The 27,726-nt window shown below is 38.7% G+C and overlaps 2 protein-coding genes across 2 annotated transcripts; both read left to right on the forward strand.

The window, feature by feature from the left end:
- The first annotated feature begins 1,030 nt into the window (after positions 1-1,030).
- On the forward strand, positions 1,031-2,823 carry LOC134004807 (zinc finger protein RFP-like). Its single transcript, XM_062444202.1, has one exon. The coding sequence runs from the start codon at positions 1,031-1,033 to the stop codon at positions 2,510-2,512; it is 1,482 nt and encodes a 493-aa protein (XP_062300186.1). The 3' UTR covers positions 2,513-2,823.
- An 863-nt stretch (positions 2,824-3,686) lies between these two features.
- LOC134004521 (E3 ubiquitin-protein ligase TRIM39-like) lies at positions 3,687-7,817 on the forward strand. The gene is made up of 2 exons (XM_062443830.1): positions 3,687-3,804; positions 5,588-7,817. The coding sequence occupies exon 2, from the start codon at positions 5,590-5,592 to the stop codon at positions 7,231-7,233; it is 1,644 nt and encodes a 547-aa protein (XP_062299814.1). The 5' UTR covers positions 3,687-3,804; positions 5,588-5,589; the 3' UTR covers positions 7,234-7,817.
- The last annotated feature ends 19,909 nt before the right edge of the window (positions 7,818-27,726 follow it).

Raw genomic sequence — 27,726 nt, forward strand, 5'->3', positions numbered from 1 at the left:
ACTAGTAGCACAAACTGTCCAAAAATGTTTCCACTGCGGTTCAAGATACTCTTACACTGAAAAGACAAAGAAAAGGGACTGATTGTGTTGAATATTTAAACTTTCGCAAAGTCAAACTAACAGAAGAGTGAGGAAGCCAACATGTTTTATCAGCATGGCGTCAGCTATCAACAGTCTGATCTATAAAGACATTTTGAACAACAGGAAAATATAGAATAGAATAGAATGTCTTTATTGTCATTGCAGAACACACAACGAAATTGAGATGCATTCCTTAAAAGTGACCTGTTAGAGATGATATCTGATAAAAGACGTAATCCTGCATATAATAACAAAGACAAATATCAAAAGACAAACATGTGAATAAATGGGAAGTGATTTTCAGTAACTTTTTTTCCTGTTATTTGTATGTGTTTGGGTTCAACATTTCCTGTCTGTACTGGTGTCATTTTATATCAACACCTGATTTGTGCAATCTAATATAATTCAGCAGAACTGCTATAAATAACACCATTGTTAAGCTTTTTAATGTATAGATCTGATTTAAAACAGTGTTTAGACTGAGATATAAGGTAAAGGTCAAAGTCATGTGTCAATCTTACTACCAGTTAATATAGTTGTAATGTAGTATTACAATTGCTCTAAATAAATAACATTTAAAACAGCAGATAACCAGAAGTGAGAGTTGGCTAATTACACTATTGAGCTCATCATACACAATCTTTTACACTTCAGAAGTAGCTAAAGAGGTAGTTCACCTATTAACCTATTATTCCACTTATTCCACTTTTATTTATATATTAACAAGTTACACATTAACAAGTGTTGTCTTTTGAAGATTAATTTTTCTCAATGTCTGGTTCAGTTTTTAGACATGTCTTCAGCCAGCAGTCTCCTCTCTGAAGATCAGTTTCTGTGCTCCATCTGTCTGGATGTGTTCACTGATCCAGTCACCATACCATGTGGACACAACTTCTGCAAGAACTGCATCACAGAACACTGGAATACTAATGTCCAAAATGATTGTCCCATGTGTAAAAAGGTTTTCAACACCAGACCTGAGCTTCACATCAACACATTCATATGTGAGATGGCTGATCAGTTCAGACGGTCAGCTGTAATGAAAAGCAGCTGCTCAGAGCAACAACAAGCTACGAAAGAAGACGTTCTTTGTGACGTCTGCACTGAAACCAAACTGAAGGCTGTGAAGTCCTGCCTGTTGTGTCTGACCTCCTACTGTGAGACTCACCTGGACCTTCACCAGAAAATCACAGTTATGACCAGACATAAGCTGATTGATCCTGTGAAGAACCTGGAAGACAGAATGTGTAAGAAGCATGATCGACCTCTGGAGCTGTTCTGCAAGACTGATCAGATGTGTGTGTGTCTTTCCTGTGCTGAGACAGATCACAAGCTCCATCACATTGTTACTCTGATAGAAGAATGTGAAGGGAAGAAAGCTGAGCTGATAAAGACAGAGTGTGAAGTTCCACAGATAATCCAGGAGAGACGACTGAAGATTCAGCAGATCAAACAGTCAGTGAAGCTCAGCAAGGAAGATGCAGACAGAGAGACAGCAGCCAGTGTGCAGGTCTACAATGATCTGATAAAGTATGTTGAGAGAAGTCTGGCTGAACTTATTGAGATGATTGAAGAGAAACAGAAAACAGCAGAGAAACAGGCTGAAGGCTTCATAAAAGAACTGGAAGAAGAAATCTCTGAGCTGATGAAGAGAAGTGCTGAAGTGGAGCAGTTCTCACACAATGAAGACCACCTCCAGCTCCTCCAAAGCTTCCCATCCCTGACCCCTACTCCACCCAGCAAAGACTGGACAAAGGTCAGAGTTCACTCATCATTTAAAGAGACTGTGAGGAGAGCTGTTAATCAGCTAGGGAAGACACTCTCTACAAGGATGAAGAACATGTGTGCTGCTGTTGTGCTGAAAAAGATCCAGCAGTATGCAGTGGATGTGACTCTTGATCCTGATACAGCACATCCTAATCTCATCCTGTCTGATGATGGGAAACAAGTCAGTCATTGTGATGTAAAACAGAATCTTCCAGACAACCCAGAAAGATGTTTTCCTGGTTTGGCCGTCTTAGGAAAGCAAAGTTTCTGTTCAGGAAGATTTTATTATGAGGTTCAAGTTAAAGACAAGACTGACTGGACTTTAGGAGTGTTAAGACGGTCGATTAACAGGAAGAGACTTGACAACCTGTGCCCTGCAAATGGCTACTGGACTATAACTTTGAGAAATGGATGTGACTATGCAGCTTTAGAAGATAACCAGGTTCCTCTCTCTCTGAAGTCAAAGCCTCAGAAGGTGGGGTTGTTTGTGGATTTTGAAGAGGGTCTGGTCTCTTTCTACAATGTAGATGCTGCAGCTCTTATCTACTCCTTTACAAGATGTAAATTAATGGAAGAACTCTGCCTGCTCTTTGGTCCTCGTACTAATGATGGTGGTAAAAACTCCGCCCCCCTGATCATCTCTCCTGTCAATCACACTGATTAGATGAGACAAGAAGAGTATATTTGTATTGCACCTTTCAATAACAAGGTAATACATGATAAATAAAAAATCATTAGACTAATCATTTAGTTTTCAAGAAAGATTCACTGACATGATGATTAACGTAGTTATTGCTTGCTGTATTATGTACATTTTTTTATGTCTGTACAAATCTGTATTTATTTATTTATTTATTTTTTCTGTAAAAAATTAAAACACAGCGTTGATTGAATGAGCTGTTTTTCAAAAATCACTGTTGATCATGAAAGCAACAAATAAAAAGGGTTTAGATTTTAACATGTTTTATGACTAATTAATAATTGTACAATGTTTCTTTAAATTATGAACAAATTAAATCAAATGGGGGAAACATGTTTGTGTGTATGTCTGATATTTTCTAGTACTCTATATCAATATTGCTGAACATTTGATATCAAAGACTGGAAGGTGTTTTTATTTGTATAAGATCATCAAACATTTTAGCACAGAAGTATTTTGACTTCTACTCCACTGCATTTCATTGGATATGTGTAATATTTATTTACATGTGACTTAAAGCCACTGATCAGGTGGATCAGTACACATAAATAATCATTCTGGATGTCAGTATAGTTATAGCTGGTAATGAAGTCTCTCTCAGGTACAGTATGCAATACATTAATATTTACAGATTACCTGAGAGATACAAGCCCAGTCTGACTTATTCCCTCTGTGATGGGCTTTATAACTGCATCATTACCTTAGTATTAAATATGAAACTTTAAATAACTGCATAAAAATATGAACATAACTGAAATATCTGCATCTTGTAACTATCAAAGTAAAATTACTTCAAACTCATATTCTATATTGCAAGATTTTGCTATTACACATGGTAACTATTTAAAACTCAAGTTATGTATTTAATGTAACATGCAAAAAGCATATTTTACAGCTACGTCTTCTTTTGTGTTTTCTCCACTAATCTAACCTAATCTAATCTAATCTAAGATGCCACTGTTAATCAAATGCTGATATTTTATGTGGAAATCAGTTTAATTTTGTAAACCCAGTGTAAAATGTAATCTGTCCATCTTGTAGTAAAGTCACCATAATCACCTCTAAACTGTGAGGAGGCTACAAAACAAACAAGTGAGGAAGTGGATGAAAAATAAGAAGAGAGGAGTAGTTTATTTTACCGCAAATGAAATGAAAGTAACTCAAGTCCACAATACAGCAGCAGTGAAGACACACACACCTCATCCCAACCTACATCTGTGAGTCCAGACCTTTACTGCAGAGCCTCTGTACAGCCGGTGAGTACAGCTGATAACATTCATTGTACTTTAGACAGTAATTAAAATGAAATCAGACAATAATCACACAAGAAAAAAACAATATCAAAAGGTCTGACATGGTAGTTTTTCCGGCGGCAGTCTCTTCCGGTATATACTGTTTATTTCTGTAGTCATTTTCAGCTGTAACTGTACCGTTTAAATATATATAACTAAACACGATGGTCCGACCTGTCTGATGTGTTTATTTTATGTACTGCGTCGCTTTCTTACAATATGTTTGTTTTGTGGCGTCATCGGTAAAAACCCGGAAGACAGTTTTAAGTTGTCTTTTTTTTTTTTAAATATTTGTGAAATTGTATTGAACAGGACTGATCTATGGTTGTTAGTCAGAGTCTAAAACTGTGGGACGAGTTACAATCGCACACATTTAAAAACCTAAACACTTCTCCATCATGTTCTCCACGCTTTCTCGTTGCGCAGCAGGGGCGAAGATCCAGGGGTATGCCCAGAGCACTCATAAGGACCAATTTGTTTTGGATGGTTCACATGCGCATTTAAAATGTTACTGCATTGTATGATTACTGCAAATATTATTATTAGTAGTAATGATTTATTTTGGTGCCTATTAACAATTTTCAAAAAGAAAATGCTTACAGTCCTGCAATGAGCGTCCATGCAGTCTCTATGAAAACCTGCGGTGGCCACACTTTTGCTGCACTTGTGTTCTCAAAAAAGTTGGGAATAGAGTAACTTTGTGCGATGACTTGCAGCGAGAGAAAACCTGCAGCCAATCAATACACAGAGTCATCTGATGTGTCGACCTATGTTTCAAATAATTTCTTCCTGCACGAAACACATCAAACAATGGAAGATAAACTTATTGTGGCTGTTTCTGCACATCACATACTGTACAGCAATATATTTTACAATTATGCAGAGAGAGATGCACTACAAAAAGAAGGTTGTATGGACAGAGGTCACCAGTCTGCTTGGTGTGACTGCTGAGAATTGAGCTGAGATTTTATAGTTGCATATGAGTCAGTATTTGGATCATTTTCGTGCACCAGCTTGCCTTTTATGCTTCAAGTTCAATCACCTTGCACACAGGTGATGGAATAGGCTGTTTATGTTGGGTACGTGCGTGACATCATGATCACTCGTGGGTTTGGAAGACAGGATGTACCCACAGACAAGCAGAGCAGCTCTTTTTCCTCCTGAAATTCACCAGAACAACAGCTAGAGCAATGCCTCTCTCTCCATGACGCAAATAATCTCTTATCAGGGATCTAGACTATTTATAAGAATCCCTTTCCTGTTATACAATAAAGTTTAGCAGAATGACATCTCTTTGGCAACCTATCTAATTTCAGAGAACATCAGATATGTCAGCAATGTTTTTGTTTCACATCAATAGTTTATTTTGCAGCATGTCGCTTTCTGCTGCTCTTCAGTTCTTTGGCATAGTAATGAGGGATTAATTCAAAAGGAAAACAAAAAAAAAATCATTTTTAATTACATTTAACTCAGGAATACTGCCTCAACTGAAATGTCTTCAGAAGTTTCACTCTTAATCACAATTGTTATAAACTCTCTCAGATTCAGCCAACAGCTGATTGAAGTCACCGCTCAGAAAAAGTAACATCTGATCAACTTTCAGTTGAGGGTATATCTCAGTTGTTTTTCTCACCATTAAATTGTATACGTGACATAGGGGACATTAACCCAGAAGTTAATGTAAATGATTGGTTCTATTGTCTGTGATTTCAGTGTTTTTATTTGACTCTTTCACTTCTGTTCTTAGACATGTTGGCAGCCAGCAGTCTCATCTCTGAAGATCAGTTTCTGTGCTCCATCTGTCTGGATGTGTTCACTCATCCAGTCACCATACCATGTGGACACAACTTATGCAAGAACTGCATCACAGAACACTGGAATATTAACACACAATGTCAGTGTCCTATGTGTAAAAAGGTTTTCAACACAAGACCTGAACTGCACATCAACACAATCATATGTGAGATGGCTGATCAGTTCAGACGGTCAGCTGTAATGAAAACCAGCAGCAGCTGCTCAGAGCAACAACAAGCCAAGACAGAAGAAGTTCTTTGTGACGTCTGCACTGAAACCAAACTGAAGGCCCTGAAGTCCTGCCTGGTGTGTCTGACCTCCTACTGTGAGACTCACCTGGAGCTTCACCAGAACATCACAGGCATGACCAGACATAAGCTGATTGATCCTGTGAAGAACCTGGAAGACAGAATGTGTAAGAAGCATGATCGACCTCTGGAGCTGTTCTGCAAGACTGATCAGATGTGTGTGTGTCTTTCCTGTGCTGAGACAGATCACAAGCTTCATCATATTGTTACTTTGTTAGAAGAATGTGAAGGAAGGAATGCTGAGCTGGTAAAGAAAAAGACTGAAGTTCCACAGATGATCAAGGAGAGACGACTGAAGATTGAGCAGATCAAACAGTCAGTGAAGCTCAGCAAGGAAGATGCAGACAGAGAGACAGCAGCCAGTGTGCAGGTCTTCAATGATCTGATAAAGTCTGTTGAGAGAAGTCTGGCTGAACTTATTGAGTTGACTGAAGAGAAACACAAAACAGCAGAGAAACAAGCTGAAGGCTTCATCAAAGAACTGGAAGAAGAAATATCTGCATTGATGAAGACAAGTGCTGAAGTGGAGCATCTTTTACTCACTGAAGACCAACTCCAGCTCCTCCAAAGCTTCCCATCCCTGAACCCTGCTCCACCCACCAAATACTGGACAGGGGTCAGAGTTCACTCATCATTTAAAGAGACTGTAAGGAGAGCTGTGAATCAGCTAGAGATGACACTCTCTATAAGGATGAAGAACATGTGTGCTGCTGTTGAGCTGAAGAGGGCCCAGCAGTATGCAGTGGATGTGACTCTTGATCCTGATTCAGCACATCCTAATCTCATCCTGTCTGATGATGGGAAACAAGTCAGTCATGGTGATGTAAAACACAATCTTCCAGACAACCCAGAAAGATGTTTTCCTGGTTTGGCCGTCATAGGAAAGCAAAGTTTCTCTTCAGGAAAATTTTACTATGAGGTTCAAGTTAAAGACAAGACTGATTGGACTTTAGGAGTGGTTAGAGTGTCGATTAACAGGAAGAGAAACATTGACCCACGCCCTGCAAATGGCGTTTGGACTATAAGTCTCAGAAATGGATGTGACTATAAAGCTTTTGATGACACCCTTGTTCCTCTCTCTCTGAAGTCAAAGCCTCAGAAGGTGGGGGTGTTTGTGGATTATGAAGAGCGTCTGGTCTCTTTCTACAATGTAGATGCTGCAGCTCTTATCTACTCCTTTACTGGATGTAAATTAATGGAAGAACTCTGCCTGATCTTTGGTCCTCGTACTAATAATGGTGGTAAAAACTCCGCCCCCCTGATCATCTCTCCTGTCAATCACACTGATTAGATGAGACAAGAAGAGTATATTTGTATAGCACTTATGGTATATTTTAGTTAATTACATTTATATACTTTATATTGCTTATATTTTGTACTTATGTTGCTTAGATTCTGCACTTTTTATCACTGATATTTTATATTTCTGTCTTATTTATTCTTTGTAAATATCTGTAAAGTAACTATGTGTGAAGTCTTATATACAAATGCACCATCTGAGATTGATGCAATTGTGATTTCTTTGTGCTTGCATAATGACAATATAGTTCTTCAATTCTTGAAATAAAAAGCTCAAATTATCTGTAACTGACATGCTACAGCATTAACATGTTGCTCATATGTAAATACATTAATGCACCAATAATCACTCTGAAAGAAGCCATTAGCATGAGTAAATGCAGGACTTTTGCTTGCAATAACATTTTTACTTTGCGATATTGTTACTTTTACTTAAGAATCTGGACACTTCCACAACTGGTTATTGTCATGGGCTGTAAGCCTCCGTCATGGCCACAAGAGTGGTCATATTTCTATACAACCACACAGGTGCCATTCAACATGCTGATACTTTCACACTGGTTAGTTGTATTTTTGTTGTATTTTAAAGTTAATTACATTTTTGATACTTTTTTATACTTTACATTGCTTATATTTTGTAATTATATTACTTAGATCTTGCACTCTTCATCGCTGATATTTTAGATCTGTCTAATTTATTCTTTTTAATATCTGTAAAGTATATGTGTACAGTTTTACATACAAATGCACCATCTGAGTTTGATGCAGTTGCGATTTTTTTGTGCTTGCATGATGACAATAAAGTTATTGAACGTTCAAGTTCAAATTAGCTGTAACTAACATGCTACAGCCTTGAAATGTTAATCAATGAACCAATAATCACACTATTGTTGATACATAATACTTATGAGCTTTTAACTTACTTTTTTTTTTTTTTAAACGCAGGACTTTTGCTTGCAATGAATTGTTTTACATTGCAATATTGTTACTTTTACTCAAGAATTTGAACCCCTCTTCTAACCCTGGCTATTACTGTCATGAGCTGTAATTCTCCATCATGGCCATCAGGGGTCAGGATTGTTCTTGAAATCCCCACTAAAGGCTCTGAAGAACTGCTTGCAACGGAAATGTTCTGCATCAGCTGCAGTTCACTGTAAAATCAGCAGCTCCAATCTCTATTGTCTGGATGAGCTCAGCTACTCATACAACTTCACACAGAGAGACCACGCAGTCATAGAGCTCATACACGCAGCACTGAGAAATCATACAATGTAAAGATTCTCAGTGACACTGATTATCAGCTTGAATTTGCTTTTAAAAGACTAAACTGATGCTTTTGCAGTTCTGCTACATATGAATACTCGACATTTTTGCTAACTGCATTTGCAAGCCATGCTGCAGTGATTCATATTTTTGAATGTATTTTTCTTACTTCCCAGGCAGCTGTCGGTTTGCATTCATTCATTCTGTAATATATTAATCAACAAGTAGCTTTAAAACATGCGTGGACTTCATAATCTCTAGCAGTGAGCATCATGTCCATGTTAATTATTCCCAGGGTTATCTTAAGTTCAGATAAAATATAGCATGAGCTTTTAAAATCAATGTTAAACTGCTTTGACACTCACTGTTAAAAATTTCATAAATTGTATATAAATGTATGTAGTATGTATGTGTATGTATTATATAGATTATATGTACACAATATATAACAAGAACACTGTAACTTTGAAAAGTTACAGTGTTCTATGAGGATATGACTTGTGTCTTTCAGTTTTTAGTATTTAACTATTTAACTGCCACTGCATTTTATCTTCTTATCTGTTTTCTCCATTTATACCGATATCTCACCACAAGTCGCCACTCTTAATCCAATGCTGATATTTATGTAAAAAATAAATTTTATTTTGTAACCTTGGTGTTACCTTAAAAATCCCCTTTAAACTTTAAGGAGGCTACAAAACATAACTGGCTGACCTGCATGAATAAGTGAATGAACACTGGAAATAGAGCAATATTTCACAGTCATATGTTTTATAGTTAATTAAACTGAAAGTAACTCAAAGTGTCAGCACAGCAACAGTGACGACAAACCTCCTCAATAAGCAAATAACAGTAACTTCAAGCCTTCAGGTCAAATATACAGCAGACCCATTGGACAACCGGTGAGTACAGTTAATAATATTCATTGTATATTATGGTAATCAAAAGGCAGCACATTCATAATCAGCAGAACATTCATGAAAGGACAACAATGCCTAAAAGTCTGACATGGTAGTTTTTTCTGTTAGGGTATTGTGAGGTTTTCTATTAGTTGTCTTCCAAGATATTTTCTTTCTCACATGTTGTTACCAGATAAACTGAATTATTGCCCAGTCCTTCTCGGAACAGGAGATTTACCCATGTTGTAATATTCACTGTAATTTCAGTGATTTTATATGACACTTTCACTTTTGTTTCTTAGACATTGTGATATTGTCGATTTAAGAGAGTCCCAGAACTCTGTTATCTCATTGTTTTAATTTCAAGCTTTCACTTTTGTTCTTAGACATGTTGGCAGCCAGCAGTCTCTTCTCTGGAGATCAGTTTCTGTGCTCCATCTGTCTGGATGTGTTTACTGATCCAGTCGGTCATACCATGTGGACACAGATTCTGCAAGAACTGCATCACAGAACACTGGAATACTAATGTCTCATGTCAGTGTCCTATGTGTAAAGAACTTTTTTACACAAAACCTGAATTGAGGGTCAACACATTTGTATCTCAGATGGCTGGTCAGTTCAGACAGTCAGTTCAAAATAAAGTCAGAACAACAACAAACAAAGACAGGAGACATTCTCTGTGACGTTTGCACTGAAACCAAACTGAAGGCCTTGAAGTCCTGCATGGTGTGTCTGACCTCCTACTGTGAGACTCACCTGGAGCCTCATCAGAGGATCCCAGACCTGAAAAGACACAAGCTGATTGATCCTGTGAAGAAACTGGAAAACAGAATGTGTATGAAACATGATCGACCTCTGGCACTGTTCTGCAAGATTGTTCAGATCACAAAATGCATTGTGTTGTTGGAGGAAGAATATGAAGGAACAAAGGCCAATTTGGGAAAGACAGGGGCAAAATTTCAGCAGATGATCCAGGAGAGACGACTGAAGATTGAGCAGATCAAACAGTCAGTGAAGCTCAGCAAGGAAGATGCAGACAGAGAGACAGCAGCCAGTGTGCAGGTCTTCAATGATCTGATAAAGTCTGTTGAGAGATGTCTGGTTGAACTTATTGAGATGATTGAAGAGAAACAGAAAACAACAGAGAAACAGGCTGAAGACTTCATAAAAAAACTGGAAGAAGAAATCTCTGAGGTGATCCAAGTTGAAGCGAAGACTGGCTGGACTTTAGTAGTGGCCACAGAGTCTGTCAGCAGAATAAATCTCTCAGAGAATTGGTGTTGGTCTTTTTGCTTGAAGGATGAAACACAGTACAAAGTTGCTGGACCAAAACCTCCACTCCCTTAATTATTTGCTCTATCAATCATACTGATTAGAGTAATCATAATAGGAGTCATTATGTAAACAACTAAATCACTGTGTTCAAATTCTGGCTAATTCTGGTGAATTTTAATGTTTGTTTTTTGATGTGTTTCTCATAACTACAGAAAAACCCCAGGCTACAAAATATTTGTTGTCTTTCACAAGGGTCACCATGTCAGTTTAGGCAATCATGGTGCCATAAATTCTTGCCGTGTCTTGGCTAGGAGACTGGCAACACTACTAGTATGACCCTGACCAATCATCGCATGCTGCCTTTCACAACCTTGCTCGAGTTCATAGGTTGTTGGGAAGGAGGGTCGAGACACTGTCAATGATGGCTTCAGAATCACTGTATGTGATGCTGGGGGTCTTGTGTTCTGAAGAGAAAAAGAAGAAGAAAAAAAATGATTGTGGACCAATTCTTGGGTGTCATGAAGAGGACAGTTGGGGCTGTCTATCATTAAAAAGAGAACTTGGGGTAATGCATGTATTAACATGTCAAGAACATTACATAAATGGAGCTACCAGGTTCAAGGTCAAGGTCAAGGTAACTTTATTAATACCCAAAGGTATATTTGGTTACAGTTTCAGGAGAAGGCATCTCAACATTCAAACAGATACATACATACAAACTTCAGTGACAGCAGACAGTTAAAACACCACGAAAACAGACAGGGCAGGTGCTTGCAAGGCTAACTGATCAGGATTAGGAAAGTAAAACAAGATAGAAAAGACCACTAAAATACCTCTAAAAGGTTCACTGAAGGTCTTGTGAAGAAAAAAATTATTGGGATTTTGTAACTGTGTATTCTGGTAAATGAAGTTACAAAAATTAATATCAGGTGGTTTCACTATGACTGAAATCAAGTAAACAGTTCCAGTTGTTTTCCTGGACCACCGCCTATGAAAAGTGAAAGCATTTGCGCTGTTTCTTGCCAACATTGATCTTTTTTGACTCCGTTAAGGAAATGTAAAAAAGGCAAGATACGACTGCTCAAAGAACCTCTCCTTAATTCCTTTGTTCCACCAGACATTAGCAACAGCAGCATCCCTCTTTCTCTTCACCATGTTTACATATGTGCACCAGAAAGCACTATGTCATCCTATACCTGTAGGTCAATGTCAAGGAATCCATCCTAAGCAATTGCCAAATTAGGCATGATAATACAAAATATTCTGACATACTAGACTAGTCGAGGGACATCCCAGATGCCACATCGCTATTCTTTGATTGTGTCATACTAAAAGGGTCAAAGACTCCACATTAGTCGTTCCCTATGTTTTTATTCGGACCTGAAGCTGGAAATTTGTTGGCAACCACAACATTACATCAGTGTCTCATTCATCATCAGTAATGATATTTGAGGAACATATTGTGTGAGACAGCAATTATTACTAGCATATGGAGTTACAGGTCACTGTTACTATCACTTTTAATTCAAAGGAAACCTTCCTTTTCAAACTCAAGCAAACACACAGTGGTAGTCTGTACAGTCAGTCCCCAGCTCTGTGAACTGAAATTATGTTCTCAAATCATGCTTAGTGTTCTGCTGTATTGCCTGGGAACTTATATCCCTAAATTGAATTCCTTGTCAAATATAGAGTATTCTCTGCATGCAATATTATATTTGGCATGTGTACTGAGCTGCAATTATAAAGGGCCAATAAAAAATAAAAATAAAATAAAAGGTTATGACGTAGTACTCCTTGTACTCCTCTAATTAGTTGTGGGAGTGGATGTTCTCTCTAAAAATGTTTATTATTTTAGGAGTTATGTTATTTAAGTGCTGCGTCATAGGCAAACTGGTTTGAACAGCCATCTAGAAATCTAGGTTTAAGGTCACAGGTACTTAACTGTGTGTGTGTGTGTGTGTGTGTGTGTGTGTGTGTGTGTGTGTGTGTGTGTGTGTGTGTGTGTGTGCGTGTTTCTGTGTGCGTGATTTTGTGTGTGTGTGTGTGTGTATGTATGACTGTGTGAGTGCACGTGTTGTGAGTTTAAACTATCACTCCCCTGCACCCCACTTGGAATCGGATGAAGTGTTCTCTGACGTTTGGAGCTTACACTGAATTCATCCGAGGCGGTGGTGTGTGTTGTTTTACGTCATCAAGATGTCAGAGTTCAAATTCAGCTTGTTGTGGTGTTATCGGACACACCACTTTGATCCCAAAGCAAACTGGCAGAAACCTTAGGTAAACATGACACTGCAACTGTTAAAATATTATTTATTAAAGAAATTTGTATTTTACCCATTTACCCATCAGCTTATCGATACAATTAAGTCAATTTTTAGTTCAACAACTTCTGACATTTCAGGCTGATTCTCAGGACTGTCCTCTGGCCAAGGTAAGCTTTAGTACATTGTAGCAATCAAATGAAGCTCAGCTGGCCCTAACAGACATAATGTGACATTTTGTGAAATATCATTATGTGCTTTCTTGCTAACAGTTACATAAGATGTAACTCTAACCCTAACCACACTCTCATGTCTGTAGGATACACATGATGCTGTAGTCTGCAGCAGCTTAGTTTAAAGATATAGGAAAAAGGTGAGAACAGTTAAACTGGTTCTGGTTATGTGTTTGTATAATCTGTGCAAAAACCAAAGTGTAGAAATGAATTGACTTTCTAACTTCTTGCTGTCTTGTCATAATCATGAAGTCACCAGGCAACCATAGACAGACACTCCAAGAAGTCACTGCACCTGCCCAAAACAAAACATTTGTGACTGTATCTCCATAGTCACAACCATTGTGTGAATGATCGCACAATGGTTGAATGGTTTTCCTGTTCTCAAAGGACAAACATGTTCCGATATTAAAAACTCAGGTTTGGTTTGGTTTCCACATGCGGTTCAAAAGTAAGACATTTATGTAACAAAATACCCACATATTCATAAGACTGAATAACTTCAATATCAGTATCATTAAAGCAGGATGTAAAGCAGGAAGATCTAATATGAAATTACATTTTGTGTTGTCAGCAATTTGTACAAGTTAACAGTTCTGCAGAGATGTCTGAAGAATATTAAAAGTAGACTATAATCTCAAAACATCGAGTTGGTGAAGAAGTAAATATGCATACAAGGTTGTGTCATCTGCAAAGAAATTGATATATTGGATTAATTATACTGTTTACATAGATGGTAAATACACAGTATATACCTGTGTACAGACAGGTGACAAATTAAAGGAAAAACCATCATAAAGTGTATTAATAAGGTGTTCAGCCACCATGTGCTGCTAGAACAGCTTCAATGTACCTTGGCATTGATTCTACAGTCTGTGAACTCTACTGGAGGGATGAACACTATTCTTCCAAAAGATATTCCTTCATTTGGTGTTTTGATGATGGTGGTGGAGAGCGCTGTCTAACACGTCGGTCCAAAATCTCCCATAATTGTTCAGTTGGGTTGAGATTTGGTGATTGTGAAGGACATAGCATATAATTCACATATTTTCATACTCACCAATTCATTCAGTGATCCCTCATGCCTTATGGATGTGGGCATTGTTATCCTGCAAGAGACCACTCCCATCTGGATATAAATGTTTCATCATAGGTGATGATGATCACTCTGAACAACTTTGTATTGATTTGCAGTGACCCTTCCCTCTAAGGGGACAAGTGGACCCAAACCATGCAAGCAAAATGCCCCCCACAACATGATAGAGCCACCAGATCCCCTCACTTTAGGCCTTGGTGTTCTCTTGGTTTGTGCCACACATGCAGTCGCCCACTTGTTGAGAATATGGTGAAGGATGACTCATCTGACCATGTCACTTTTTTCCACATCACTGTAGACCAGTGCCTGTGGTTTTTGCACCACTGAACTCTCAAATGTGTATTCATCTTTGTAATGAGGGGTTTATGCACTACCACCCTGCTATAATATCCCGCTCTATGTAATTGTCGACGAACTGTTCTTGCTGACAGTCTGACGACGTTCTGGACTGACATTCTCAGTCACCTGAGAAGGAGTTCTGTTTTCCTCACATATCAACTGTGTCATCAACTGTGCGGTGTTGATCTAAATAAAGATGTCACTTTAGTCACTGTTCCTACTGAAGCAGTAGCAGTCCTTGAGACTGAATCTCCTGCCAACAATGAACCCTCTTTTAAAGTCACCTGAGTCTTTTCTTCTTGTCATCTTGATACAAAAATAGAATAAACTTGACCTAATCAGAATTTGTATACATGACACAGAGCATGATTGGATTGCTTAATAGTACCATGCAGTACACTTGTGTGGAAGCATCTGCATTTGTTATGTGTTTCACTCATTTATTCAGGTTTTTCCTTTAATTTGTCACCATCTGTATGTATATACAGTATATTTGTGCAATTCCAAAGATGCACCTTGCTCTATCAATACAAGGCAATATACTATATCTACTGAAGTTGCCCTAACCATGTACAGCAGATCATTGCACATTTTAGAGTTAAAGAATTGTTCTTGTATTCAATAAATAAATACTGTGGTGACTGTGGCTCAGGAGGTAGATCCATCGTCGATTCCCTGCTTCTCCAGTCCATATGTTGATGTGTCCGTGGGCAAGATACTTAACCCCAAATTGTTCCCGATGGCTGCACCATTGGTGTGTGAATGGTTAGTTTCCCTCTGATGAGCAGGTTGGCATTCTGCGTAGTAGCCCCTGTCATCAGTGTGTGAATGTGTGTGTGAATGGATGAATGTGACATAGAGTGTAAAAGCGGTCAAAAAGACTAGAAAAGCACTATATAAGTACAGTCCATTTATTATTTTTATTTCTTATCTGTATAGTAATACATGGCTACTCCAATTATTAAAGGATTTTTATATATGGAGGTAGAGCTGAGACCATCAATACAGTATAGCTTGTGTTCTATATGCTGTAATCATGGGATGTGTTGTGTTTGGATGAGCTGGCTATGCAAGCAGTGGCTGTTAAAGTGACTGCACCTTGCATTACTGATGGGTGTGTTCAAACAAATGCACTTTTGTGCCTATAACCACACCTAACAGTGATGTCACGTTGTAAAGAATATATAAGAAGACAAATACTTGAAAGTTCTGAACTTTGACAATGGCACTGAATACATTTTGGTTTGGTTTTACACAAGTCACCATAGACATAGCAGAGAATCCAGTAATCCAGGTTTTCTGCTAATAACCAGTGCGAGAAAAAGGTTGTGGTCTGTGAGGAGGCTATGTGTGAGACTGCACGTATGCTGCTTCACAGCTTCACAGCTGGCAAACAGACCAGGAGGAGCAGAGGCTGTGTGTGTGTGTGTGTGTGTGTGTGTGTGTGTGTGTGTGTGTGTGTGTGCGTGTGTGTGTGTGTGTGTGTGTGTGTGCGTGTGTGTGTGTGTGCGTGTGTGCGTGTGTGCGTGCTTGTGTGTGTGTGTGTGTGTGTGTGTGTGTGTGTCTAGGTGGATTTGGATATGGGTGGGTGTGTGTGTGTGTGTGGAGCATGGTGTGGAGTCACGTTCTTCTTTGCGTTATGGAGACACCAGATTGTGTGACATCACTGCCCGCCTGACAGGTTTTCCACAGATTAGTTTCCTCTGGTCTGTCAACTTATCCACTCTGAACTTTAGAGACACACACACACACACACACACACACACCCACAGATACCACAAGTCTGGTGATTGTATTATTGGCAGCAAATCCTATGCAATGTTAAGTAAACTAAAAACTCCAGTGGTCACCTGCAGAAAATGAAACTACATTTTTGTGTAGTATGTCCCCATGTTTTAGTCATTTATTTATCAGTAGGAACCATTGAGCTTGGACTTGAGAAAAATAGACCAGAAAAGTCAAAAAGTATTGAGAGTCGAGCAACTTGTCCTACATGTCATTTCTTTACTAAAGTTGACACATAGCCTGAAACTAACATATTACTTAAGCCCATTACTTTAGTTAATTTAGTCCATTCCAAGCATTTTCATTTTTTCGATTTTTATTGAGCTCCTGAACCTCTCACAGAAGGGCGTCATATTGCCAGCCCACATCACATCTCACTCTGAATGATACGTGACCTCCAACACATTCTCACTTTGGAGTCTGTCATAGGCTTCTTAAACCTTGAATTCCCATGTGAGAGTTTGTTGGTTCAAGGCTCTGTCCTCTTTGTTTATTATATTATTCCTGTCATTTTGTTTATTCTGACACTTTAAGTAGAACTCTCTGAATGCTTTCTTAAGAAGCACCTTATTTCTTGCCAAGAGAAACTCTTCTTCTGCTTTCATTACTTTATATCCTGACCTTGTTGAATATTGTCATTTTGTATGCTTATCAGTTCTATATGAGAACGGCTTTCCCAACACGTACTCTTGGTAGAGCCCCTGGAGTTGTTGTCACAGTGCTTCATTTTGCTGGTTCAAGGCCAGTGTTGGGAAAGTAACTGAAAATTAGTAACTAGGTACAGCCTAAATCACTTCAGTTCAATCCAGCTTCACAAACATTAAAGAAAGACAACTCAACTCGACCAGCTCCGGGTTTTACCATAGATCTAGAACTTAAAATTATTATTTAAAAAAAATATATTTATAATGTTATAATGTTATATACATATATATTAGGGCTGTCAAACGATATTTTTTTTAAAAACTGCAAATAATCGCTGAATTTCAATAATTAATCATGATTATTCACATTTTTTTATGGCATGCTTAACAGTTTTTAAGTCCATATTAACAATGTCAAGCAATTAAATGTATCTTCATTGAAAATCAAATGAATGCAAAGAAAGTTACTTTATGAATTTGACTTTTAGATTTATTTCAAATCTAAAGAAGTGAGGTAACACAACGTCTACTTCAAAAATATAGCGCGTTATGATTGGTCCTTAATCATATCGTGATCAACGTGTTAGCGCTGACAGCCCTAATATATAGTATAACCAAGCCCCCGGGAACATCACCGGGCTTTGAAGCCAATTTGACATAGTGGCCAAACTGTGTCATTACAATGTCACATGATGCTATTGCGATTGTGAAAGAGAGGTCTGTAAATGACTCGTTTCACTATCAGATCTATTTGGTTCGATCACATTTGGAAAATCTAGAAGAGCCACATGATTGAATTGTTTTGTTTCCATTCAAGTTAGTTGGAGGGCTTAACCGAAAGTAGTCGGTTTGGCCAGTGGAAGTCGCTAGCGTACCTGCTCTATGGGCCCAGTGATCTGAAAGATCTGGGTCATTTTAAAACCCAGAAGCTGAACTTTTTTGGCTTCATGCGCCAATGAGTAACTTTCATAGGAATGAACGGGCCTGACTCCAACACTGTATCCAGTTCTCTTTATACGTCCGTGGGTATATCTCCAGAGACCAGGCTTATGTTTCACCACGAGTTGGTGACAATGACGTGGACTTTACACTGCTGTCTGACACATGATAAGGTCGGATGATGTTGTGTTTGTGTTGTGTTTGTGTTTCTCTGCTATCCTCTGCAGCTGTGCACTTTTTTCACATGAAGCAATGAGTAATGAGTCCATTTAAATGTACTGAATTATTAATATGAAAAAGTTACTTTACTAGTTACCGCAAAAAGTAGTTGAATTACAGTAACACGTTCTTTTGTAAAATGTTATTTCCAACACGGCCTCTTGTGACACTTTTATTCCATCATTAATCTTCTACAGAGTCTCCATATTCCAGAGCTCTTTACTTCACCATTTTGCGCTCTAATCGCATCTCAATGCTTTTGCTTTTATATTTTGATGCTCCTTAAGCTCCTGCTTCTCATTGGGTGTCATTCTGGAGCCTCATGACCTCAGTTGCCTCCTTCATTGCACCACACACCTCAAGAGCATGTTCATGTTGGAGCTTTTTGCAGAGCTCCTCAAATTCTGGGCACAGCGCCTAATTTTGTTTGCTTGCAGCTACATGCTCCGTTTTGATTTCATTACACCTGTCATTCAAGGTTTTGTCATGTAGCATACTCTTTAGCTCCTGAATTTCTTGTCTCAAAGCGTATAGTTTCACTCGATGGCCTCTTTCGCGTCTTTCATTACATTACACATTTCATCCATGGCGTCACCTTAATTTTTGACATTTTCACAGATGTACATCAGTTCTCTTTTTAATGTAACATCTTTTGCTATGGAATCCTTTTTTTCCCCTTCTTTGGACGCTTCATGATTTCCACCAAACCAATCGACATACAGCGAACCCAGAGCTTGCAGAGAGCCTCGGGCATCTGAGGCCCCTGTTTGAAATAGAGCCCTGGTGTGGACCCCAGGATGACTAGTTACAGCTGGTAAGGTCAAATGTTTACCCAATTCATGCATCTCCATTCCTGAGCCCAACAGTGTGGAAACAGCTTAGAAGCACAGACCGAAAATAGTCTGTATGTTACGTAATCTTTGCTCTGCTAAGCCACAAAATAATGGAATGCTAAGCTACCTAACAGCTAATACTGATTTTTGTTTCAAAATCAATCAGATTTCTCCTTTAACGATATACAAAACTCCTAAAAATTTAAATTATAGTCTTTAAAGATTTCATGAAATTAAACCCAATTTTTGACACAATGAATTGCTCTCAATTTTTAACATTTCAGTGTATTTATATTCTGTAATTACCTCTTTATAATAGTTGCTATTCAAATTTCCTTCAACCACAGACTCCACACAAAAGTATAGCTAAAGTATCGTGTTTTAAAGAGCTGCCATCCTGCTTGTGTAATGTCATGTTCAACCTGAGCCTGCCCAATAGAGTCGGGGAGGTGGGATAACAGCCCATGGGACATATCCTCTTAACTTGATAGATGATTGTTCCACCACCGAAAGCTGAGTACATTTTTGATACTATTGAGTAACATCTACAAAAAACTACAGCTATTTTAGTCACAATAGAGGGAAACCAGACAAAACCAGCCAATAACTAGCAGCTACAGGTGGTCGTGAATCGTTTGCGTCTTTCATCAGAAACTACTGTGGTAACTCAGCTGGTCTGCAGTATCTTACGGAGGTTTGATAGCGGCTGTCAATCACAACTGTTAATCATGACGCCACACCCAATTTTAAAGTAACTTAAAAACTTAAAAACACTAAAACTTATCACTCGTGCTCCCAAAACCACTCTTTCACAATTTGAGCCCGATGAATCCTGGCATTGTCATCTTGGAATATGCCTGTGCATGCCCGTATGAAACCAAACTTAAACGTTTGGTGAAATCAAATCGTAGAAAAACAACAGTAGAACTCAGGGCTAATAGTGAAAGTAAGAGCATTTCCACACGCACAATGCGAAGGGAACTCAAGGGATTGGGACTGAACAGCTGTGTAGCCTTAAGAAAACCACTAATCAATGAGGCTAAACGGAATAAAAGGCTTCAATTTGCTAGGGCGCATAAAGATTGGACTCTGGAGCAATGGAAGAAGGTCATGTGGTCTGATGAGTCCAGATTTACCCTGTTCCAGAGTGATGGCATATTCCAAAATGACAATGCCAGGATTCATCGGGCTCAAATTGTGAAAGAGTGGTTCAGGGAGCATGAGACATCATTTTCAAACATGGATTGGCCACCACAGAGTCCAGACTTTAACCCCATTGAGAATCTTTGGGATGTGCTGGAGAAGGCTTTGCGCAGTGGTCCGACTCTCCCATCATCAATACAAGATCTTGGTGAAAAATTAATGCAACATTGGACGGAAATAAATCTTGTGACATTGCAGAAGCTTATAGAAACAATGCCACAGTGAATGCGTGCCGTAATCAAAGCTAAAGGCGATCCAACGAAAGTGTGTGGCTTTTTTTTTTGGTGCCGACTTTGTTTTTGGCCAGGCAGTGTATATCAACTGAAAAGAACTGCTTAAAATGTCAGAAATCAATTTGGGGAAAAATGTATTTGATGTGTATTTAAATTTTCTGTGATCTGTGATCAAGATGTTTTGGTTTCCGGTTTGGGCAACTGTCATGTTTTCCATCTTGATAAACTATGTTGATGTTCTATGTTCAATGCATAAGGGATTCACAGGAAACAGATACACCAATTCTTCTGTTTTACCTCTGAAGTAGATGCTCAAGGAGTGTTTGCTGCTGTAAATCCTCACTGGAGCACCAAATGTGTGTAAATCCGCAACTGAAAATAGTCCCCATGACGGTATTCTTAATTCTGTTTGAGTAACATTTACTAAAAACTACAGCTGTTTTAAGGAAACTGTCCTTTTTTTCAAAAGTGAAACTTTTAAAAGATTAATGACTTCAGTGGGACCCAATGGGCTTGGGATATTGTGAGACAGGGTAGAAAAACTATTAATAGATGAGCTAACACATTGCTGGCTTTTTGTCTTTCCTGGGATTTGCTGACAATAATAAAAAATATGGAATAACACCCTATATAACTGCTCCATATCAAAACCACTGTTTTTTCAATTTATTCCTTGGTCTTTCCCACCAAACTGTACATTCTCCTGATGCTTCCCTAATAAGTGTTATGTAATGAAGCTGTTTTGGCAGGCTGTAAATACGTCCTTAGAAATGCATCAATCCCTCTGACCCTTAAAAGCTGTGAACCTACTGAATGTCTAAATTTACACCACGCTATTACAGTCAATCACTGTACAGCTGCAGGGATGTGGGGCAGGCGGTTACCTCCCCGAGGCACTCAGAGCATGGAGACAAAACGTATGATCACAGCGTCATGTCTCATTTTCCCCTAACATGAGCTGCCTGAAACCTTCCCTCTTGGAATTTGTGACATGTATACCATATTCGTTTCCAACCTTCCCTCAGGTGGAATTTTTGACATGTGTAACATGTAAGTTCCACCCACAAGTCCAAGTTTAAAACAGGCATCACTGTAAATGATGTTAAAAGCTTATGATGGTCAAAACGCATATGCCTCCTGTGGTGGTGTATTATTACAACCACAGCCTGTTCTGTCTCTGTGTACATTCAAAATAAATGAAAAATGACAACAGGAATCCTTGTCTGTTCTTGTCGATGTGTACTTCTGTTTGTATTGTCTACAGTGAGTCTACATGCAGCCATCTCCAATAGTTCTTGTATGAATATTTGAATGTGAACTTCTCTGTAGGTGTTTGAGGCTTGCTTGGATCCGTATAACTGCCCTGTTATTCACCAAGGACACTAACCTCTTTCTCTTGTTAAATTCCCGCCCTCCCACCGCTGCCAGGTACAGTAACACGTTCTTGCTCAAGCCACTGACTCACTTCCATATTCCTGTCTCTGCAAAATCACCTAGACACAGAATAACTTGAGAACGTGATTCCTGAAAGGAGGTCAAGAATTTAACTGGGGCAAAGGGCAACAGTGATAGTTGATAAAATGAAATTACACGAGTACTCAGTTTGTTATCCATGCTCAAGAGATATGAAGAGATATGCATTAAACAATGATTTCATATGAGCATAAAGCTTAAAACAAAAATGGGCATGGTAAATGGTGTAATATGGAGTCAAATGAAGCCATCAACTTAATTAAATACCTTTTAAAGATTCAAAATGTGGATTGTGATTCAGATCTTGCTAGTTGATCCTGGGGTATGCTGTCTGGTGACTGATGAGATGTTTCCTGGCTGTGGTAGGTCTCTGTCTAGTGGAATATCAGAGTGCACCCCCGACAGAGAAACCTCTCCAATGATGGCTCCAAATGCGCTCATCCGTGTCTGTTGTCTTGACAGTTTCCTGGCTTCCTCCTGTGGCTGCCATAGTATGTCTGGCAGCAGACATTCGTTTTCGTGGTGTTTCATTTCAAATCAAACTTTTTTTTATTTTTTTTATTTCACTGAGAGTTATTTCTTTTGCACGTACAGCTTTCATTGCACTTGTGATCTCTTGCCATGTTTTGCACTCTTCTGTATCTGTAACCCCACTGTGCACATTTGAAAATAAGATATTCCTTAGGTGGCATTTTCCATTCCTTATTTTGTTTCTTTTCTTTTTTTTGTCTAAGTTTAACATTACCCAAAAAAATGCTATGTCTTGTTGGTTTGGTGTATTGGAGTGTTTCCTTATGTTAACTGAAAATTGCCTGACCTGCATCTAAAAATCAACATACACAGGTGAGTAAGAACTGACTCAGCTGTCAACACGTTTCATGAATCCCACAAAGGATTTGCTCACTTGCCTGTTAACATTCATGCATATGTCTGTGGACGGGGAGAGACTATCCCAGACACCCAGTCAGAGGGATATTCAGCCCTGACCTGCTGGGATTAATCTACTGTAATGTCATAGAAAGTTTTGCAACCTTTTAAAGGGTACTTAGTCTCATCTGAGTGAATCACAACTTCAGGAGAAAAGCTCACTCTTGGCAATGCAATGTTTTGATCACATTTTATGACACTGACTGCAGTAGATACTTTAAATGTCATAGTGTAGACAATATTTCTTGAACCGTTACAGTGGATTCTGATAGCAGAAATGTTCTGTTATTGTAAGTGTCAATATGAACTACGTCAGTCCCTTCAAAGACAAACAGCACCTTTGACATGATTTGGCTCCAATGTTCAGACATCCTCTGCAGGAAAAGCAGATTTTTACACCCGCAGTTGCAGGAAAGTGATGGTTTTTGAATGCGGGGTACCCTTAACCTTTTCATGACTTTGAAATGTGTCACCATCATTATTACAACTACTCTTTTTACAGGCAGGCTACTGAATTCAATGCTGTGCTGGTCAAAAAGGATACTGGCAAATGTAGGAAGCCGATAACTTATGTAGAGGTACAAAAGGAAGGTTGAGAAAAGTAGTTAGACAAAGGTGAATCCTGGTTTTCGATGTACTGTAAGTCTAGTTGCTTGGATCAGCTTTACTACAGTGCAGTATCTCAAGGTTCATTCACTGTAACAGCAGTACGCACTGTAAAAGTGTCATTGAGCAACTGGTTCCTTGTTGCAGTAATAATTAATGTGAGTGCCAAGCCAGCAGCTGAGTAGCAGCAGAGCAACCGAGAGCCTTGAAACAAATCTCTAGTCCTTCAGTTATCTTAGCGTTACAGCCCAAACTGTTGTCAGCTGACCGATAACTGGAGTGCACACTGTTCTGTATATCTACACCGAGTGAGTCACTGATATGTAGAGACAACGTATCTAACCGTAGCTAACCGACTAATGAGCTACACTCTTATTTAATCATTCCTTCATAGTTACAGTAGCTTTACTACTAGCTTAAATTTCAACCTTTTATCTAGGTTGTCCAACAAAATAACACTGATGATGTCATCGGAGTGATCTTCTCCAGTCAGGCTTGACACTTCAAACGTATGAAAGAAAAACCTGCGTTATAAAGAGTGGGCATGGAATTTTACAGATGAAGGCATTGGCACTAGTTTTTACATGTGGGTCAGTGTTCTGGATGCATGAGTACACAGGTGACGCAAAAAAAAAAAAAAAACCCATTCCTTTTATTCATATCAATGTGAATGAGCAACGCGAGAATCTTTTAGTTACACTTTCAGGACTTGGTGCATGTTTAGTGTAGCTGAAAAAGTGATCTGCTGTTTCAATCCTTGCCAGTTCCTCTCAATATGAATATCAGCTACATTCCAACGATGTCAAATGTGCATACAGTATGTGCATTTATGTCCAACAGGTGTTTCAGTCCAAAGTACATGCCCAGACATGGGTTGGCGATAGAGTACATATCAGTATGTAGTTGTTACATAAAGCTCGACCCTGAGACGTGTTGTATGTTGGAATGCAAATGTTATGACAGTGTAAGGGGGTCAGTGTGGATCCAGACGCCTCTGCAGACAGGTGTGTGGGGACTCTGTTTATACACTCACACTGATGGACAGTGGCTGGTCTGAAATACTTTGCCACCATTTGGTATAATGTGGTTGCTATCTTTTTCATGACATAGCAAAACAAATTTTTTTTTAGGAGTTATAGGATGGCTGGTTTGCCCAGGGTCCTGCTAGCCCATGATGAACTATCCATGAATGATCACTCTGCAGTTATACACAAGAACCATGCTCATTAACGCTCCTGTCCAGCAACAGTAGGAAACTTTCTGTCTACCTACCTGCCGATTAATAGAGAAAGTTAGCTGGAGAACATGGGTGCTAAAGCTGGAAAGCTACTTAATAGTTAATGCAGACAAAAACATACCTCATAGGCCAATGGAAATCAGCCTGATGACTTGACTTGATTTTACGTTTTCACTGTGATAAAAGCAATATAGCAATCATATTCATTTTATCCTAACTTTAGAGTTGTGTTTCTGTCCACTTGATTAGTTAAAGTCCTACTTTGTTTCTAGCTCCGTTTTGGTCTCCACCACTCCTAAGGGAAATATCTGTCTCTTTTGCTGCTAAATGCTCCACTATATTCACCTGCTAGTGTCTAATTTTATCTGTCTACTGTTTTTGTACTGGGCAGGTAGCCGATAGTTGTTTCATCAGAGCTTTTTCACTGAAATCAGCTGCCTATGATACAGTGATGTGATGGTGGAGTGGTGAGAGTTAACATAAGTTAAAGTTGTGGGCCTTAAAATCAAAATAATGAGGTAAATGATCCTAGAAATGCTCTATAGACCTGAGGGGAACTGCAGAGTTGGGTGATTAGTCTCTATTAGTTTGTCATTGGTCATATTAGATATTAATTAGCTTAAGTTTAATAGGTAGTAGTGTTCCAAAGTTTGATTGACATATATTCTATATTTTCCTGATAATGCAATATGTTTTAAGTATATTATTGTATTATATACTAGCTGCAATACCCCAGATATATGGTATACTTACTGTCTGTAATAGTTACCAACATACTGACAAAGATGTATGCTGATGTGTGGAAAGGGCCTGGAGGATTTGAACTAATTAGCATGACTTTGAATGGCTATCATTTTGGACATTAGACAGGAAAAAGATCTACCTTGTTTGCAGCATTTATCTACAGCAAAATCCAAGACCTCTATGAAAGCTGTTCAGAACCTGAATTTATACTGAGAAGGACAAAGATCTAGACTTGCACCAGTTAGGTGGATCTAAAGAAGTGGGCCACAGAGCTTGTACAAAATTCCTGTAGAGGAATTCCTTCGCCATCTCTCTCTTCATCCACTTTTCCTTCCGTAATGTTAGTGTCACACTTCTGATTTACACTTTGTATATATGTCTGCATTCCACTGAAACATTTTACTGGCCTTAGGTTGGTGCAGATCTGCTGCGTGTAAAATGTTGTTGGATATTTCTGTGTTTTTCCATCAGGCAACATGAACCAGATCTCCGGCCTCCTGTGAGTTTTCACGAGGTTAGAAATCACTGCAATAAGTCATCTATCTACAGTCACTTGACCTCACCAAGAATTCACTTTGTGGTTTTCGGTAAGCGAGCTTTTGACGCACAACATCATTTGTTTGCTTTCAATAACTTGGACCTTGTTACTTTGTTTTGCTGACAAAAGGCAGGGGGGATCTACAAGAATGTTGATTTAATATAATATTCATTTCATTAAAACCACCCATGACTTCATCACCTCAAGACTTTGAAAAAACTAAATTGTAAATGTGAGAATATATCCATCACTGGCATGTGACACAATTTCTGCAGGTTGACATACATCAGCTGCCGGCAGGACGATATGACATAACTCATGCTAGTGGCCTTTGTTGTATTTGTTATTTAAATAGCGATAAAATGTAGGGGCAAAGTGATAACAGCAAGGAGCAAGGACGAAACATAAACACTGAGAAGAAATGTGTCTTTCTGATTTGTGTAGGTAAGTTTTAAAAGCCTTAGAAGGGCCTTGTGAAACCGCCTCGAAGTGGCGAGAGGGAGCATTGCAACTTCTGGGCCAAATTCTGTCCCTTCAGTTTAAATTCAGCTGATTGCAAGGAAAATGTATTTTAAATTTAGCATGGCTTTAGGAATGGCAGTGTCAGTTAGTCAGTCTACCTCTTTGTGTATGTTCAGACTAAAATATCAGTAAAAACCGTTGGATGTATTGCCATAAAATCTTGTAGATATTCATGGTCCCCAGAGGATGGATACTACTAACTCCGGTGATCCTCAGATTTTTCCTCTCGTTTAGTTTTTTTAGTGAAATGTCTTGACAACAATGGAATGGATTACCATGAAATTTGGTACTGATATTATTGGGCAAAGAGGATGAATCCCAATTATTTTGGTGACCCACTTTTAATTGGTTACCAAGCGCTACAAGAAGACCAAAGTTTTTACAACCCTTCTACCAACAAACCCACAATGATAATGTTTAAGTGCCCAAAATATCATTTTATTATCTTATAGTCATCTACCAAGTGTCTGGTATATCGGGAGTAGTGAATAAGTGGATGAGGGTTTGATTTTTGACACAGTTCGTGTTAGCATTGTCATTCTGAGCATATTGCCATGTTAATTTCAGCATTAAAAACTACTGCTTGGCCGTCGCAAAGCATGAGTGGTTAGTAAATGTTTTTACACGCTATGGCCTTCATACTGACTGTCACTAGCTCTTAACTCAACTGAAAACCTATGGTTCATCCCTCCCGTAGAGTTCAAGAGACTTGGAGGACCAATAGAAATGAAACTGTTGTGGAGACACCTTACAGAGATGTTCGTTTATCTTAATTTCTCCTCTCATTTATCATCCATCTGTAGCTTCAGTGAAGTGGTGGAACAAGCAGAGCATTGGTATGTGATGATGTGGTCAATCAGTGTGGAAAAAATGCCTTCACTGCTGTAACTTTGAAGCCACTTAAGGAAAGCTTTGAAGGGAACGAGTGAAACATTCAGATTCAAACGGTTAAATCAGCCGAATGTTCCTGCTGCCAGAGAAACGGTTTCAAACATTAATAAATCTGCTCTTGAGTGGTAATGTATGAATTCTTAAAACCTTCCATGTCTTCCCTCTCCTCATTTTTACCGGATGCTGAAAGAACCAATAGCTGATCTGCTGTTCACCAAACCCCCTGTCACTCATTAACTCTGTCCAGTCGGTCGACCTTTACCGCTAATGTAGCTGCTGTCAGACCATGACCCGATCATATGTTTCTTAATGTTTCATTCACACT

Source organism: Scomber scombrus, chromosome 22 (genome assembly GCF_963691925.1).
Source record: "Scomber scombrus chromosome 22, fScoSco1.1, whole genome shotgun sequence".
In the NCBI taxonomy this organism is placed as follows: Eukaryota; Metazoa; Chordata; class Actinopteri; order Scombriformes; family Scombridae; genus Scomber; species Scomber scombrus.